Below are 18,221 nucleotides of genomic sequence, written 5' to 3' on the forward strand. Positions count from 1 at the left end.
TGCTGCTTGGCCTGCTGTGTTCATCCAGCCCTGCACCTTGTTGTCTCACATAAACTTAAGAGGCAGGCAGGATTCAAGCAAGTGGAAGATGTTTATTCAAGCAGAAATCTGTCTATGCAGGGAGAGGGCCAAAGGATCTTCCCTGAATCTGGCTTTGGAGGATAGATCAATGACACACCCTCTGCTTTTATAAAGAAATACAGCAGTTTTATACATTTTGTGTTACAATACTCAAACGCAACGTATTCACTGTCCTTTTCCATTGTCCAAACACCCAATCCCGTGGAACACCTATTCAATGTGAGCAATTCTATGAAAGTTACAGGTTCCCATGATCTTATGGTATTAGCTAGACATTGCAAACTTTAGGACTTGGTATCTTTCTATGCATCCTATTCATTCGCATTCCTAAAGTTTAATGGCTATACTCCTTTGGGTCTTTCTTAGGCTGGTTTATCTGTAAGGACAGCTCGAATTCTATTACCCGTTGTATTTTGATGGTGTCTTTTATCACATTCAGTTACTCCTTTTATTTTCCCACTGTCCCAATTACATAATCTAAAAATAAAAAGTCAGTTAGTTTTAACTAATTGCAGTAGGGTTTACCTCTGTTATAAAGTTAATTAAAAGTGTAACGTTATACAACTACTTCTACTGTCAGCATTTCATAATTTATGGGTTGAGAGCAACCAATCTTGTTCAGGGCATAAGAGAAGGCATCACCTTAGGCTAGTTAACCTTCACATCAAAGCTTAAATGATTTTTACGGCTTGTATTATATTCTGGTTATGTATTGAAACCAACTTCTATGATTAGTGCATTTTTAGCTAGAAACTACTTAATATTGCTGGTAGCTTCAAAGAGGCAACTATTTACTACGAAATAACTTTAGCTGTTATCCTTTCAGCTGCTTAAGGACCTAATCTAGCATCTGATGTTATTCATTTACTTGGACAATCATCCTTGTATTAATAGAGCTAGAATTGGTCATTTATCTGTCCTAAGGTATCTTTTTATCAGACTGTCTCAGATGGGAACATACAGCATTCTTTTCCTGACCATCTAGCAGTTCTGCTCAAACATACCGTTGTGTTTCACTGTGTGAGCAGGCTTTAGCTTCTGTCTGCTATCTTGTAAGCAGGTATGGGCTGCTTTGTCTGGTCAGGTACAAGTCACCTTACATAGCCAGGTACAGGTCACCCCTACAGGCAGGTACAGTTAAAATGTTTAAAAGGTCAGGTAGGGGGGTGTGGTTTAACTCAAGATTGTTCGCAACTTAACTGGTTTAACTTGGGAACATGGTTGGCATGGACTGGTTGGACTGAAGGGTCTGTTTTCACTCTGTGACCATGACATGGTATGAAAAGGAGAGGAAAAAGCAAAAATCCAAAAGAGACACCGGCCAAGCAGCTCAGAACAACAATCACAAACCAATGAAAAATGCAGAAAGAATTAAAAGGGGACACCGTGGTACTGTTAGTAATTCAAAGATAATGTGGTTGAGTAAAACACAACGAGGCTCATTACTATCTCTCTCTCTCTGTCTTTCTCTATTATATATATCAACATTGATATACAGATTACATTCTCACTCTGGGTACAAATTTAGAAATAAACTTTAGCAAGACATTGGTAGGAGGCCTAAAGAGCAATAAAGGCCAAACCATGGTTTTGAGGAAAGGGAATAAACCGATATGGAAAGAAGTTTGTGATGAGGTCAGTGTCCTGGAAATGGGAAAGTAAGATGATTACCTTTTCCTGAGCTGGCTGGGGGTGGATTGGTGTTCACAAGATTTCAGCAAAATCTAGGCCATAGCCATCAAGGTCCCAGTCTGATTTGGAAATTTAGATGCGAATATTGCCATAGAAGCTACAAACACTTTAGACACTGTCATTTTTACTCAAAATGCCATGTCTGTTAGAAAGTTGGTTACAGCCAGACAGCGTAAAGGAGCAGAGAAAACAATAATGTTCTATGTCATACTTAGGATAATAGTAGAGATAAAGCTAGGTCAGGTACTGGGAAGTCCTTAAATGGTGTATGGGATAGATTTGGAAAAGGAAGTTGATGAAGGTGTTCAGCAGGAAGATTAAGAATCGTACTCAGTCAAAGATCAAGGAGAACAGTAAATAGAAGTTAGACTAATAGGGCTGAGGATGTAATTTTAGCGCCTACAGTAGAAAGTCAAACATTCACAACTTTTATCATTGCTGTATTGTTGAATGCTCAGATGGAGAAGACAAGAAGTCCGTAAGTCACATTCCCTTGTGAAAACTGCTGTGAAATAGACTAGTTATTTGTTATTATTTGTTACTGGTTATTTGAATAACAGTGTTCTACTGTGAGGCAAGGTTAGTACTGCAGGGGCATATTATAATAAATCAACATGATCTTATTAAATGGCAGAACAAGCTCGAGGAGCTGAATGGCCTAATCTTGATCCTTGTTCAAATGTCTATATGTCCATCCTACTACTTTTCGTTGATAGTGATTGGAGAGAATTAAGTTTTGCTATACAAAGGAATTAGCTGAAGAAATTACAGTTAAACTAGGCTGAGTTATTTACAGTACAATCAATAAGAATACATCTGACAGCAAGAAAGTACTGAGAAAGCACAAAGTGATCTTTGAGCAAAGAAGACCAAATTATAAAATTAGACATCCGTACAAGATCAAATCTTATAAGTCAGCAGATAATGCAAATGCTGGTGATCTTTTGAGATTTCCAGTGAAGACTGATACAATTTTAGCAACTGACATACCTGTGAATTAATTTACAGAAGTGATACTCCTGTGTTTGGTAGAGACATTAGAAGAGAAAGAATATTTTGTTCAGTAAAGTGCTCAATGATGTTATTGAACAACTGGCCTAAAAATTGAGATTATGCAAAATTGCAGGAATATCTCACACTTAGAAATGAGCTGAATGTAAATCAAGGCTGTATCAATTATATCGCTTAAGAGTCATTATAAGGTTTAGAGAAAAACTGTTAAAGGAATTTCACTAAGAGCACATGGAGATAGTTGTAATAAAAGGAGCTATTATTGCTATACAGAATAGACAGCAACATTGCAGAGCTGGTTGAAATATTTTTAGTAAGAATTGAGTCAAACATATTTTAATATCACCGTACGAGACAGCATCAAATGGTGCTGCAAAAAGAAGTGGACAGATAGTGAAGAGATTCTTGCAGAAGGAGAATTGGCACCAAATCCACGAGCATCCACTGTCCCTATCATCATTGCTCAGAAGCAGCTGTGTACTATCTACAAGATGCACAGCAGAAATTCACCAAAGATCCCTGGACAAGACCTTCCGAACCCATGACCAATTCCATCTAGAAAGATAAGGACAGCAGACACATGGGATTACCTACCACCAGGTTCCCCTACGAGTCACTTACCATTCTGACTTGGAAATATATTGCCATTCCTTCAGTGACGCTGGGTCAAAGTCCTGGAATTCCCTCCCTAACGCCATTGTGGGTCAAACTAGAGCATATAGACTGTAGTGGTTCAAGAGGTAGCTCAAACACCACCACCACCACCACCTTCTCAAGGGCAACTAGGGATGGGCAATAAATGCTGACCCAGCCAGCGACAACCATGCCCCACTAATGAATTTTGAAAAAAGTACTCCTTGGGTGTTAAGCTAGATGGTTAGTTATTATTTTCACATTTCTCATTGTCACAGGCTAGACAATTTTCTGTTCTTTTCCTAAAAATTGCCACAGTTCACAGTAGTCTTTCCGCCTCACAAGTTAGTGTTCAAACACACTCCTTGGATGAGGTTTAGTTTGCTTAAGTCTGATAAGGTTAGCAAAGTAAGATGAACACAAACATTACCACAGTGAAGATGAATCATGACATGTCAGGCATTAAATGTAGTTCCATGCTAGTTAGAAGATCCTGATGAGAAACCATTGTGTTGTTAAGGAGAAGTGTGTGATTGGATGAATGCAGTTTTTTATAAAGATACAAGATGCATCTACATATCATGTGAAGATTGGAGAGAGACTCTGTCAGTGTCATGGAAATTATTTGCTCGAAAGAGGAAATTTGACAAAGATAGCATGATAGTTCTACCATCATCTAAATTCTTTCCATGGCCCAAAGTGAAATTCAAAAATATACAGAAGATTTGCTGGCGTGACAGAATCTGCCAGCAGAACAAAGTGAGTCAGGATTGTTAATTAAGACCAATCAATGAATATCTCATGCTATACCCAACCAATAAATGTAGTTGGTATTCCAATTTACAGTTCAAGGTTAACACAGAAGTGTTGAGGCAATGCTGTTCTGCTGATGGATGATGATGTTCTGATGATGAAGATAATCAAGATGTCAGTTAATTGAAAGTCTGTGGGAAAGAAGAGAAACCTTGCTCTTTATGTCTTGTCAAATGATAATGCTTTCAATCAAGGTGTAGTGCTGCTAATGAAAAGGCTTATTTTATATACATATAAATTATTCTAGTAATTTTGATCTATATATTTTGATTGTGTAAATTTCTGTTATTGTTGATGTTAGTTGAGGTCATATTCTTTCTGGGAAATTATGTACATGTGCAATTTTACATTTTAATGTGAATTTTTTTTAAGTAGGGTTGGAATATAAAGTATTGCAAAGGATTAGCATTTTGCTTCTTTGTTTTCACACATGAGAGGTGTGCATTGCTGGCTGGGCCAGCATTTATTGCCCATCCCTAATTGCCCTGGAGAAGGTGCTATTGCGTTACTTTCTTGAACCACTGTGATCCATGGGGTGTGTGAATATCCACAATGCCGTTAGGAAGGGAGTTCCAGGATTTTGACCCAGTGACAGTGAAGGAACAACGATATATTTGCAAGGTAAGATGGTGAGCGACTTGGAGAGGAATGATGGTGTTGCCATGTACCTGCTGCATTTGCCGTGTTCATGGATTTGGATGGTGCTGTTGAAGGAGTCTTGGTGATATGTACTAACTCTCTGTTGGGGAGGTTTAAATGAAGTTTGTGCAATAATGTTTGAGCGTTTAGTTTATCTGGTTTTTAATGAGGTCGTAGTTTGCAGAACATGTCGACTAGTCTCACTGACTACTGATTCATTCACTTAAATATGCAAATGGAGGACCAGCCCTAGAGTCACAGGGATGTATAGCATGGAAACAGACCCTTCAGTTCAATTTGTTCATGCCAACCGGATTTCCTAAATTAATCTAGTCCTATTCCACCTTTTGTCCATAATCCTCTCAACCTTTCCTATTCATATTCCCATTCAGATGCCTTTTAAATGTTGTAATTGTACCAGCCTCCACCACTTCCTCTGGCAGCTTGTTCCATACACGCACCACCCTCTGCATGAAAAAGTTGCCCCTTACGTCCCTTTTAAATCTTTCCCCTGTCACCTTAAACCTATGCTCACTAGTTTTGGACTCCCCTACTCTGGGGAAAAGGTCTTGGCTATTCACTCTATCTATGACTCTCATGATTTTATAAACTTCCATGAGGTCACCCCTCAGCCTCTAACACTCCAGGGAGAATAACCCCAGCCTATTCAGCCTCTCCCTATAGCACAAACCTTCCAACCCTGGCAACATCCTTGTAAATCTTTTCTGAACCCTTTCAAGTTTAACAACATCTTTCCCGTAGCTGGGAGGCCAGACTGGAATGCAGTATTCCGAAATGGCCTAACCAATGTCGTGTACAACCACAGCATGACTTCCCAACTCCAATGCTCGATGCACTGACCAGTAAAGGCAAGCATACCAAACACCGCCTTCACTATTCTGTCTACCTTTTGAGGAACTGTGAATCTTCACTCCAAGGTCTCTTTGATTGGCAATGCTCCCGAGAGCCTTACCATCTAGTATATAAGTCCTGCCCTGATTTACCTTACCATAATGCCATACCACACATTTATCTAATTTAAACTCCATCTGCCACTTCCTGGCCCATTTAGTCAAGGTCCCATTGTACTCTGAGGTAACCTGCTTGGCTGTCCACTACACCACCAATTTTGATGTCATCTGCAAACTTACTAACCACTTCTCCTATATTCACATCCAAATCATTTATATAAATATACGAAAAGCAGTGGACCCAGCACAGGTCCTTGTGGCACACCACTGATCACTACCAGAATAAAATAATAAACCATCGTTTGTTTAAACAAAGCTGAAGGCAGCATGTGGGGGTTTGCTGTGAGAATGTGTATGTGTGCAGAATTTTAATTTGCATGTGTTGTGTATTTCAGTCAGGATTGTAACACCAGCCTGGTGCGAGCCTGCTGGAATGAGCTGTTCACTTTGGCCCTGGCACAGTGTTCTCAGGTCATGAATCTCTCTACTATCCTCACTGCGATTGTAAACCACCTGCAGAGTGGCCTGCAGCAAGGTGAGTGCAAGCACTGTCAAAACCAATAGCATGAGCTGCAATTTACGAGAGTACTTCCTGAGCTCAGTCAGATGAAGGCCAGAACTGATCAGGCTGTATTCTGACCTGGAGTGTTGTAGCCAAGAGTTGTGTTGAGCCACCATTTATGTGACGTCCAAGGTCAGAGGAAGCCCAGGTACATGAACTAGAAGTATTTATTTAGGATGTCCGTCTTAAGCAGGGGGAATCTTCTGATCAAAATCCAGCTCAAACAGCCATAACTTCATGAGTCATTCACAAAAGTCTCCAGTCACACTGACATTTTTCCCTCCTGCAAATCGTTGATGCTGGGCTCCAGTGGGAGTGTGTACTATTGGGAATCAGGTGCCAGACCCAGAGCTGCCACCCATCCTGAGGTTGAGATGACGGAGAGAGGAAAAGGCTGTAATTGAGGAGGGGTGAATGATGCAGAGATGAAAAAAAAACAGAGACACTAAGATTAAGAAGGAAAAAAAGGAGACAGAAAATTACTGTTGTGGAGAGAAGAGAGATGGTTGGAGAGAGTGAAACTGGGTATGTGGGAGAGTGGTAGCTGAACAGGAGGACAAGCATGTTGGGAAGGGCGACAGTCAGCAAAAGAGAGAAAATTGTGTTGAGAAAAGGAGGGAGAATGTCAGGTTGAAGAAAGAAAGAATTGGAGAATGATTTGGGACAGAAAGAGACTGAGTTCATGGGAGAGACAGAGAGGGGAGATGATGTTTCCTTGTGCAGATAAACAAGTAATTCATTAACTTCCATTGTCCAAATTTTTTCAAATTTTTCAGGCTTCAGTTATGCCTTCAGCAGCACACCATTTTGCATTTTAAATGTGCATGTATTTTTGTGAAGGAAATGTAGAAGTTTAAAATTGGAAGAGGTGTTTATAGACACAGCCTGATCCAATTAATATAACTCAAATGTTACTTCATCTGATGGCTACATTTTGTCAGGAGGTTTTGGCAAGCATTAGCACGATCTGTCTACTATAAATCAATGGTATACTTTTTGAATATATTTTATACATATATATTTTTGGGGAATGGCCAGTGGTATTATGGCTGGACTATTAATCCAGAAACCCGGATAACGTTCTGGGGACCCGGGTTCAAATCCCGCCTCGGCAGATGGTGGAATTTGAATTCAATACAATATCTGGAATTAAGAATCTAATGATGACCATGAATCCATTGTTGATTGTCAGAAATGCCCACCTGGCTCACTAATGTCCTTCAGGGAAGTAAACTGCCAACCTTACCTGGTCTGGCCCACATGTGACTCCAGACCCACAGCACTGTGGTTGTCTCTGAACTGCCCTCTGGGCAATTAGTGATGGGCAATAAATGCTGCCTAGCCAATGATGTCCTCATCCTGTTAATGAATAAAGGATATGTTTAACATACCTTGAACATTGATGCCCTTTCTATTAACTGTCTACGATGAAAGGGTTCAGACCTGAAAGGTAAGCTTACTTTTTCATTCCCTCTCTGCAGAGGCTGCTGACAGGTGTGACATGGGAGGAATGCCTTTGAATTTCATCAAGATTTTTAAGGTTTGCACCCTCTGACAATCAGCTGCTGTGATGCAGAGGGAGAATGTTTCACGTCATGTCTTTGTCGGGGATTTGTGTAAGGAAAATGCACTCTGGCCTGCAGCGAGGTCTCAACTGGCCATAGAGGGTATTTCTGGGGGGAATGGATACGCTCAGAAACTGACACATACTTATTGTGTATTCACCCAGGCAATACACTCCACCCACCCCTCACTGACAGTATGCAACCTGGCAAGATACCCCTCCCCCTGCTGGATTCAGCCAAAACCCCCCTGGCAGTACTAACCCTCTCTCTCCCCCGCCTTGTCAATATCTCTCCCTCCTCACCATCAACAGTAATCATCCTGGCAATTATAGGAGGAGCTCATAGGTATTTTCTGCGCAACTTGCTTTGGAGTAACTTAGAGATAAGGAAGGTGAGGTAGTTGAGCGAATTGGAAAAGAAAATGTTAATTTTACAACCAAGGCATTACTTAATTGGGAACAGCGCAGGGACAGCCATTTGTAGGTCAAGCAAGCACAGAGGCAATAGGAGTTAGTGAGAGTTAGACTAAAGGGGCAGCAGAGAGCTTTAGCTAAACTTTACAATTAGTACTGCATGTTGAACAGGCCAAGAGATTTTTTGAATAGTTGAGTCTGGAGGTAACAAAGGTATTTAGGGTTTTAGCAGCTGATGAGCTGAGTTGGAGCATTGTTCCTGAGTTGGAAGTAGATGATCTTAGTGATGGAATGCACATGCGAGCAGAAACTCCACTGGGGTTAGATATGACACCCAGGCTATGAAGAGAATGGGTCAGCCTTGGGGTGAGGTATGGAGTTGATGGCTCTGAAATGGATTTTTGGAGCATAGCCCAGAGACAATGGCTTCGATCTTCCCAATATTTAATTGGAGAATATTTCTTCTTATTTAATACTGGATGTCAGAGAAGTAGTTTGATAACTTACAGTGGGAGAGTTGAGGGAGATGGAACTCAGTGTACGTAGTCATTGTCATACAGCAGAGAAACAGGCCCTTCAGCCAACCTTGTACAGGCTGACCAACAAACACCAAATTACACTAACCCCATTTACCTGCACTTGGTCCCTAGCCTACTATGCCCTGATATGTAAGTACTCATCCAGATGCTGCTTAAATATGGTGAGAGTACCTGCTTCTGCCACCCTCTCAGGCAACCCATTCCATATTTCTACCATCCTCTGGGTGAAAAAATTATTTTTCACATCTTCTCTAAACCACTTCTCCTCACCTTAAACTTATGCCTTCTGGTTTTGCACATGTTTACCATAGGAAAGAGTATACCTCAATCAAACACATCCCTCACCATTCTCTGCTCAAAGAAACCAATCACAGCCTATCTAGTTTCTCACCATAACTGAGGCTTTTCATTCCAGGTAATACCCTAGTGAATCTCCTCTGCACTCTCCCCACCACAATCTTGTCTTTACTGTAGTGTGGCGACCAAAGCAGCACACAGTACTTGAGCTGTGGTCTAACTAAAGTTCTGTGCAGCTCCAACATAATGTCCCTGCTCTTATAATCTATGCCATAACTGATAAAGGCAAGAGTCCCATATGCCTTCTGAATTGACCTATTAACTTGTCTGTCACTCTCAGTGATCTGTGGATGACACCCCAAGATCCCTCTATTCCTTTAAGCTTCCTAGTGTCCTGCCATCTTCTGTAAACTTCACCTCATCCAGAAATTCCAACTTGCTCCAAGTCCCATTCACCTATCAGTGCAGTGCTCACTTGTGTATAGCAGCTTCCATTTAACCTAATACCTATTTTAAAATTTTCATCCTTGTTTTCAAATCCCTTTCTGCTTCTGAGATATCTGTGTTCCTCCATACTGGCTTCTTGAGTATTTCCAATTCCAATATTTCCACCATCGGTAGCTGTTCATTTATCTGCTGAGGTCCTGAACTGTGAATTCCCTCTCTAAACCTCTGCATCTCTCCACCTGTCTCTCCTCACTTGAATGTTCTTTAAAACCTATTTGACTAAGCTTTTGGTCACCAGTCCTAAAATGTCCTTTAGCTGTGTTCCCTTGACGTTAGTTGGGACACTGTATCTGAGGAGCTGTAGAAATGCAGTGTTATGGTTAAAGATGCCAAACTGCCCTGTGCCTTTAATGGTGGCAGCATGAAGCAGCCCTGGGATCTTTGAAAATGACTTTTGTAATCCAGAGACAAGCCACTGGTGGTGAGGGAGAAATGGAACAGACCATTTCCTCCTCCTGGAGTTTTCGTGAGGCAGTTAGACTATTCCACTCCTTTCTGAGGGAGGCAGTGGAAAAGTGGACCTGTCACTTTTGTGGGGCAGAGCTTGCGTGTAGTGTCTCCATCTGTCAGGAAATCTAGAACAAAATGTATCCTGGCATTCTGATTTCCCAGTCTGTCTCCTTAAGCCAAACCTGAAGCATAAATTGGTAGCTGGTTTTCTGTTATAATAACTGACAATGATTTTGTATAAACTGCAGGTTACCCCAGTGTGGAGCCAGGCTCCCCAGACGATGTGGTGACCTTATTGGAGGATCCCAATGAGAGGAAGCGGACAGAGGGACGTTCAGGGGCTGTTGCAGGTACCTGACATCCAGTGGAACCTCACATTCCACCCCCAGGTCCCTGTATTCTGATTTCAGTTCAGTCTTCACCTCGTTCTGTTTTGACTATACTCATTTGTAAACATAACTAACGTCTCTGCTTGTTGTGAGGGACTGACCAATGCAGTTTGGGCCGAAGGGCCTGTTTCCATGTTGTATTATTCTGTAACTTCAGGAAACCCTGCATGCACAGATTGCAGCACGTTTACAACCAGAATATACCCTCAATGTAGAGACTGAATCTCAAATTTCATTATGAAACACCATAGAGTTTTAGTCCCTCTATCTAAGGGAAGGTATACTGACGCTGGAGGCAGTAGGTTCACATGGAGGTAGGAGGCACTGTCCCATAAGAAGAATCACAGAATCAGAGAAATCCTACAGTGTGCAAAGAGGCCATTCGGACCATTGAGTCGGACTGATTCTTGGAAGAGCATCCCACCCAGACCTGGCCCCTGACCCTATCCACATAACCCCACATTTACTATGGCTCATCCAGCTAGCCTGCATATCCCTGGACACTCATGGGGCAACGCCTCATCCCAGGAAATGGTCTTATTGTACCATCTCTGGGGAAAGTGTTCTAAGATAAAGAAACCAAAATTGCAATCAGTACTCCAGCTGGCCTTACTAATATCCTGTAAAATATGCAAGGACTGCAATTAACAAAACCATAAGATGTAGGAGCAGAAGTAGCCCATTCAGCCCATCATATCTGCTACACCATTCAATGAGATTGTGCCTGATCATATAATCCTTAAATCCAATTATTTGCCTTTTCCACAGAATCCTCGATTCCTTCATTGATTAAAAATGTGTCTATCTCAGCCTCAGTAGCTCCTCGGCAGTAAACAATTTTACAGATCCACTCTCTTCTAGGACAAGAAATCCTTCCTCATCTCTTTCCTAACTGGGTGACCCCTTACTTTGAGAACATACCCTCAGGTCCTGGACTTTCCCTGGAAATACCCTGTCCAGCCCCCTGAGAAGCTTGTATGTTTCAAAACTACTTTTGTAAACTATAGTGAGTACAGACCTAACCTACTCAACCTCTCCTTTAAAGAAAGTCATTCCTTACCTGGTATCAACCTAGTAAACCTTTTCTGGCCTGCCTCCAATACCTCTCCTTAGGTAAGGGGGACAGAAATGTTCACTGCATTCCAGCTATGGTCCGTCTAGTGCTTTGTACAGTTTTAGCAAGACTTCCTAATTTTTGTATTCCATCCCATTTGAAGTAAAGGTCAGCATTCTATTTGCCTTTCATAATAACCGACTGAACTTGTATGCTAGTTTTTGTGATTCAAGGATCAGGATTCCCAAATCCTTCTGTGCTGTAGCTTTCTGTAGTCTTTTTCCATTTAAATAACATTCAGCTCCTCTACTCTTCCTGCCAAATTGCATCACCTCACATTTCTCTACATTTCCATCTGCCAAGGTTTTGCCCACTCACTTAACCTGTCCGTATCTCTCTTACTCTTTGTGTCATCCCATCTGTTTTTGTGTCATCCAAAAATTTGGCGATCGTATATTATTTTTCCTCAGTCAAGTCATTAATATGTACTATAAATAACTGTGGCTGAACACTGATCTACTAGTTACAGGCTGTCATCTTGAAAATGGCCCCTCGTATTCCAACTGTGGGTCTTCTATTAGGTAACAATCCTATTCACACTAACATATTACCCCAGCACTTAGACTTTTACTTTATTACTAGCCTCATGTGTGGTACCTTATCAAATGCCTTTTAGAAATCCAAATATATTCCAGCCGCTAAACGTAGAACAGTACAGCACAGGAACAGACTCATCATGTCTGTGGTGACCATGATGCCATTCTAATCAATCCCATCTGCCTGTATTTGGTCCATATCCCTCTGTTTTCTGCCTGTCCACACGTCTGTCTAAATGTCATTAAAACGTTACTAACGTATCTGCTTCTAATACCTCTCCTGGCAGCACCTTCTGTGCAAAAAACATGCCTTGCACATCTCCTTTAAACTTTCTCCCTCTCACCTTAAACCTGTACCCCTTGGTATTTGATGATTCCATCCTGGACAAAAGATTTCATCTGCCCACACTATCCATACTTTTCATAATTTTACATATTTCTATCGGGTTGCCCCTCAGCCTCCACCTCTGGTGAAAACAATCTAAGTTTGTCCAACCTCTCCCTATAGCTAATACTCTCCAATCCACGCAACATCCTGGTAAACTTCTTTTGCACCCTCTCCAAAGCAGCCACACCCTTCCTATAGTGTAGCAGCCAGAACTGTGCACAATACTCCAAAATGTGGTCTAACTAAAGTCTTATACAGCTGCAACATGACTTGCCAACTTTTGTACTCAATGCCCCAGCTGATGAAGGTAAAAATGCTGTATGCTGCCTTTGTCACCTTATCCACTTGCATTACCACTTTGGGGAAAGCTATGTAATTGACCCCAAGATCCCACTGTAAATCAGTGCTTCTAGGGGTCTTGCCATTTACAGCATGCTTTCCTCTTGCATTTGACTTCCCAAAATGATTCACCTCAGACTCCATCTGTTATTTCTCTGCCCAACTTTCCACTGGTCTATATCCTGCTGTATCTTTTGACAACCTTCTCCACAGTCCACAGCCCCACCGATTTTCATGTCATCTGCAAATTTAATAATCAGACCACCTACGTTTTCATTCAAGTTATTTATAAAAATTACAAACAACAGAGGTCTGAGTACAGATCCTTGCAGAACACTAGTCGACAGACCTCTAGCTGAGAAAACACAACTACCCTGTATGACTTTGTATCCAACTTATCAGCTCACCATGGATCACAGGGGACTTAGTCTTCTGGACCAGCCTACCGTGAGGGACCTTGTCAAATGCTTTAGTAAAGTCCATATAAACAACATCCACTGCCCTACCCTCATCAATCATCTTCGTCACTTCCTCAAAAAACACAAGACAAGACCTCCCTCGTACAAAACCTTGCTGACTATCCCTAATAAGTCCCATTCTTTTCCAAATGCAAGTAAATCCTGCCTCTACGAATCTTCTCCACGAATTTCCCTACCACTGATGTAAGGCTCATCAGCCTTTAATCTTCTGGATTATCCCTATTGCTCTCCTTAAACAAAGGAACAACATTGGCTATTCTGCAGAATTCTGGAATATGGAACACAGAATTCTGGAACCTTACCTGTGGCTAAAGAATCTTTGTCAAGGCCCAGCATTATCCTCCCTCGCCTCTCTCAGTATCCTGGGATAGATCCCATCAGGCCCTGGCGACTTATCTACCTTAACGTTTTTCAAGACATCGAACACCACCTCTTTCTTAATCGGCAACAAAGCCAATGATGGTGCAATAAATTTGGCCATTGCTACTTTTCTCTGAGAGGCTATACACCACAAACAGTATCCAAAGTGCTACGTTGGTTTTACAGTGTTCTTGCTCTGCCTGGTGGTCACCCAATTCCTTTCTGACTGTAGAATCCTTGCCTGTGATGTGAACACCTCTCTTACATACTATCCATGATACTGTGAACTTCACCGCTGTTCCGTAGTGCTCCCAACCGCTTGAGCTCCAAAGCCCTGATTTGCAGGAACCTGAGCACTGTCTGTATCCCTTTGCTGTCTCTCAATGTACACTTGACTGCTAACATTTCCACCTAACGTTTTATGTCAGCAAGCCTAGATACGCTCTGTCTCTCACCTAAATCATTAATATAGATTGTAAATAGCTGACTTCTGAATACTGATCATTGCAGTACCACACTAGTCACAGCCTGACAACCTGAACGTGTCCCATTTCTGCAAACTCTTTATTTATGTCCATTAAGCAAACCTAAATCGATATTAATATAATGTCTTCAATTATGTTTCACACTATTACTACAATCATAGAATCCCTATAGTGCATAAAGAAGCCATTTGGCCCATTGAGTCTGTATTGACCGTTTGAAGAGCATTAATAACATGACTAATCCACCTATCTTGCACAATCCTGGGTCCTATGGGACAGTTTAGTATGGCCAATCCACCTAACCTGCACATCTTTGAACTGTGGGAGGAAACTGGAACCTGCGGAGGAAACCCACGCAGACACGGGGAGAACATGTAAACTCCAAACAGACAATTACCCAAGGCTGAAAACGATCCTGGGTCCCTATGCTGTGAGGCAGCAGTGTCTCTGGTTTGTACAGTTTATATGAGGATTAATAACTCCTATGATATATATAACCCTTATTATGTGTGCCTGTAATTTCCTGATTCACCATCCTACAATATAACTGCTGTTCAACAGTTTATTAACAGCTCAAATAATTTTTCTTTTAAACACTTGCTATTTATTACTGAATCCCCCACTATTAACATCCTGTGGTTACCAGAAACTCAACTGAACTCGTCACATAAACACAGAGGCTGCAAGAGTTGGTCAGAGACTAGGAATACTGCAAGTGACTCACCTGTCTCCTCAAAGCTTGTCAACCATCTACAAGGCACAAGTCAGGAGTGTGATGAAATATTCCCCACTTGCCTGGGTGAGTGCAGCTCCAGCAACTCTCAAGAAGCTTGACACCGTCCAGGACAAAACAGTCCACTTGATTGGCACCACATCCACAAACACCTCCTCCCTCCTCCACCACCGACGCTCTGTAGCAGCAGTGTGTACTATCTACCAGATGCACTGCAGAAGATCCTTAGACAGCACCTTCCAAACCTATGACCGATTCCATCTAAAAGGTCAAGGGCAGCAGGTGTGTGGGAACAACATCAAGTTCCCCTCCAAGCCACACACCATTCTGACTTGGAAATACATCACCATTCCTTCACTGTCGCTGCCTCAAAGTCCTGGAATTCTCGTCCTAAGGACATTGTGGGTCAACCTACAGTATGTTGGCTTCAGCAATTCAAGGAGGCAGTTCACCACCACCTTCTCAAGTACAGTTAGGACAGGCAATAAAATGCTGGCTAGTCAGTGATATCCACGATCCATGAGCAGAAAAAAATGCCACTTACCTTCCTGACTTTGAAGTATATCACTGTTCCTTCAGCGTCCCTTGGTCAAAATTTTGAAATTCTCCTCCTAAAGGCATAGTGAGTCTTCCTGCAGCATGTGGACTGCAGTAGTTCAAGAAGGCAGCTCACCACCACCTCCTCAAGAGCAACTAGGGATGGACAATAAATGCTGACATCCCACAAATTAATGAAAAATAAGATGGGATATAATGTGGGGAAATGAGAGGTTATGCACTTTGGCAAGAAGAGGAGATGAATGTTAATTAAATGGAGAAAGACTGCAGAAAACTACAGGACAGAGGGGTTTGGGAATCCTCATCTATGAATCACAAAAAGCTAGCATCCAGTGGGTAATAGGAAATGCAAATTGTATGTGGGTCTTTATTTAAAATGGAATTGAGTTTAAAAGTAGGGAAGTTTTGCTAAAATTATGCAAGCACTAGTCAGGCCATAGTTGTGATTCTGTGAACAGTCTAAGGAAAGATATAGTGGCATTGAAGGCAGTCCAATGGTGATTCAGTAGGCTGATACCAGGTATGGAGGGACGGTCTTCTGAGGAGAGGTTGTGTAGGTTGGCCCTGTGCTCATTGGAATTTAGAAGACTGAGAGGAGACCTTATTTAAACATAAGATTCTTGGAGGATTTGATGGGCTGGGTAGTTTCGCCATTTTTTAATAGATTTTCTTGTCACGTGTATTCAAGCACAGGAGTACAGTCAAAAGTGTATAATGTTGCCATACAAGCTGCCATCTTGGGTACCAAAGTATGTAGGTACAAAAATCTTAGGTCCAAAGTAGTAAGAGAAACAGAGTTTAAAAAGTTAAGCATTACTTTGTAAATAAGTAGAAAAATAAAGAAATAAGGTAAAAAGTTAACTTTAAAGTCTTTCTTCATTTAAACTAGGAATGTACAGGAATAAGTTAAAAGTTCAACAGTCTTTGATGAGTCCTCCACTTACTCCCTCTCGAGGAGACCTCAGCTGCCTATTCTTGACAGCTTTGATACTGGAGACATTCTCCACTGCTCACTCTTGCTGTGTTGGGCAGCAATGCTGTTGCTCCTGCTGAAGCTGCTGTCTTTCTGATCTCCTCCGGTGCTTTGGGAACAAGTCCTGGTGGGATCCACTCACACCAAGAGACTACCATGAGCTGCTGAGAGACTGGGTTGAGACATCATCAAAGGGGAGGTGAAGAAACACCAAGAGATAAAGAAGAAAAGGCGGGGTGGGGGAGAAAGAGAAGGAAATGAGAAATAAACAGATGGAGCAGAGGAGCTCCATCTGGAGTGTCCTACTCTGCTGCAATCTTGGGACGCAAAAAAAGTGTGGTGGAATTGTCTAGCGCTAAATGGCCTACTTCTGTTCCTATTCCTTGTAGTCTTCAAAGGCCAGAAAGAGTGATGATGGAGCAAGAAAAGAAACAAAAGAAGGTTCCAGAACTGGTCTCTAAAAATTGAAAATTATAAAATGAGAAATGAGAAAAAATGAATCATGCAAAGAAAAAGTGGGGAAGAGTTTGAGCTAGAATTGTTGAGTTCTGAAGGTTGTAAGGTGCCTAATTGGAAACTTACATTGGGCTTAACTGGATCAATGCAGCAAGTCAAGGACAGAGATGTCAACGCGAGAGCAAAGTAGAGGGTTAAAACAGCAGGTCACCAGAGGCTCCAGGTCATGCTTGAGGACTGAGCAAAGCTGTTTCACAAGGCAGTTACTCAATCTGCATTTAGTGTTCTCAATACAACATTGTCAGCAGAAAATAAAGAAGACAAAATTTTAACAGTTCCAAGTAAATCACTGCTGCACCAAGAAAGCGTGCTTGGTGTCAAGGATAATAAGAAGAGGCAGAGGGACATGCACCTCCTAGGTTTAAATGGAAAGGTGCTGTGGAAAGGGTCAACATGTTGGAAATCATTGACAACCATGGAAAGAATGCTGAAATAGGAGGGGAAGATGTATTTGGTAGTGAAAGAGTTTGCAGAATATGATATTTGCATGTCGAGGCTAGTAGTATGGAAAGTGAGGAAAGGGAAAACATGTTGTGGCTTTGACAGGAAGGGGAAGGGGTGAGGGCAAACGTGAGGGACATGTGGCAGAAACAGTCAGTCGAGTGCTCAGTCAGCCATGATGGAGGAAACCCTTGATTGAGAAGTATAGAAGATAACTCCAAAACACAGATATGGAAGGTGGCATCATTGGAACAGGTGCAAAGGAGACAGAGAAACTGAAAGAATGGAATGGAATCTCAGCATAGAGCAGGGTGTGAGGACATGTAGTTAAAATCACTTTGAGATTCCATGGGTTTATAGTGGATATTAATAGCCTATTGAAGGCAAAGAAGTCAAGGAAGGGAAGCGAAGAGTCAGATATATACCAAGGGAAGCTGAAAAAAAATTGGAAATTGGAAGCAAAATTGACAAATATTTCCTGATCGGGTGAGAGCAAGACATAGAATATATACAGTCATCAACACATTAGAAAGGGAGTTGAAGGAAGGGGTCCAGGGTAGGATTGGAATGAATAATGTCCTAATAATTTCAGAAGAAATCTGACATAACTGGGGCCGGGTGGATTTGCACGGCATCAACTTTTATTTAGGGTAAATGAGGATGAATTAAAGGAAAGAGATAGTAGGAACTGCAGATGTTGGAGAATCTGAGGCAACAAGGTGCAGAGCTGGATGAAC

At 41.7% G+C, this 18,221-nt stretch overlaps 1 protein-coding gene across 1 annotated transcript in view; it reads left to right on the forward strand.

The window, feature by feature from the left end:
* The window catches only part of nr2c2 (nuclear receptor subfamily 2, group C, member 2), a 185,891-nt gene that overhangs the window by 143,872 nt on the left and 23,798 nt on the right, over positions 1–18,221 (forward strand). Inside the window, exon 12 of the mRNA XM_048606713.1 lies at positions 6,236–6,375. Coding sequence (XP_048462670.1) covers positions 6,236–6,375 — 140 coding nt within the window. The remainder of the gene's footprint in view (positions 1–6,235; positions 6,376–18,221) is intronic.

This window comes from Rhincodon typus, chromosome 16 (assembly GCF_021869965.1).
Source record: "Rhincodon typus isolate 14 chromosome 16, sRhiTyp1.1, whole genome shotgun sequence".
In the NCBI taxonomy this organism is placed as follows: Eukaryota; Metazoa; Chordata; class Chondrichthyes; order Orectolobiformes; family Rhincodontidae; genus Rhincodon; species Rhincodon typus.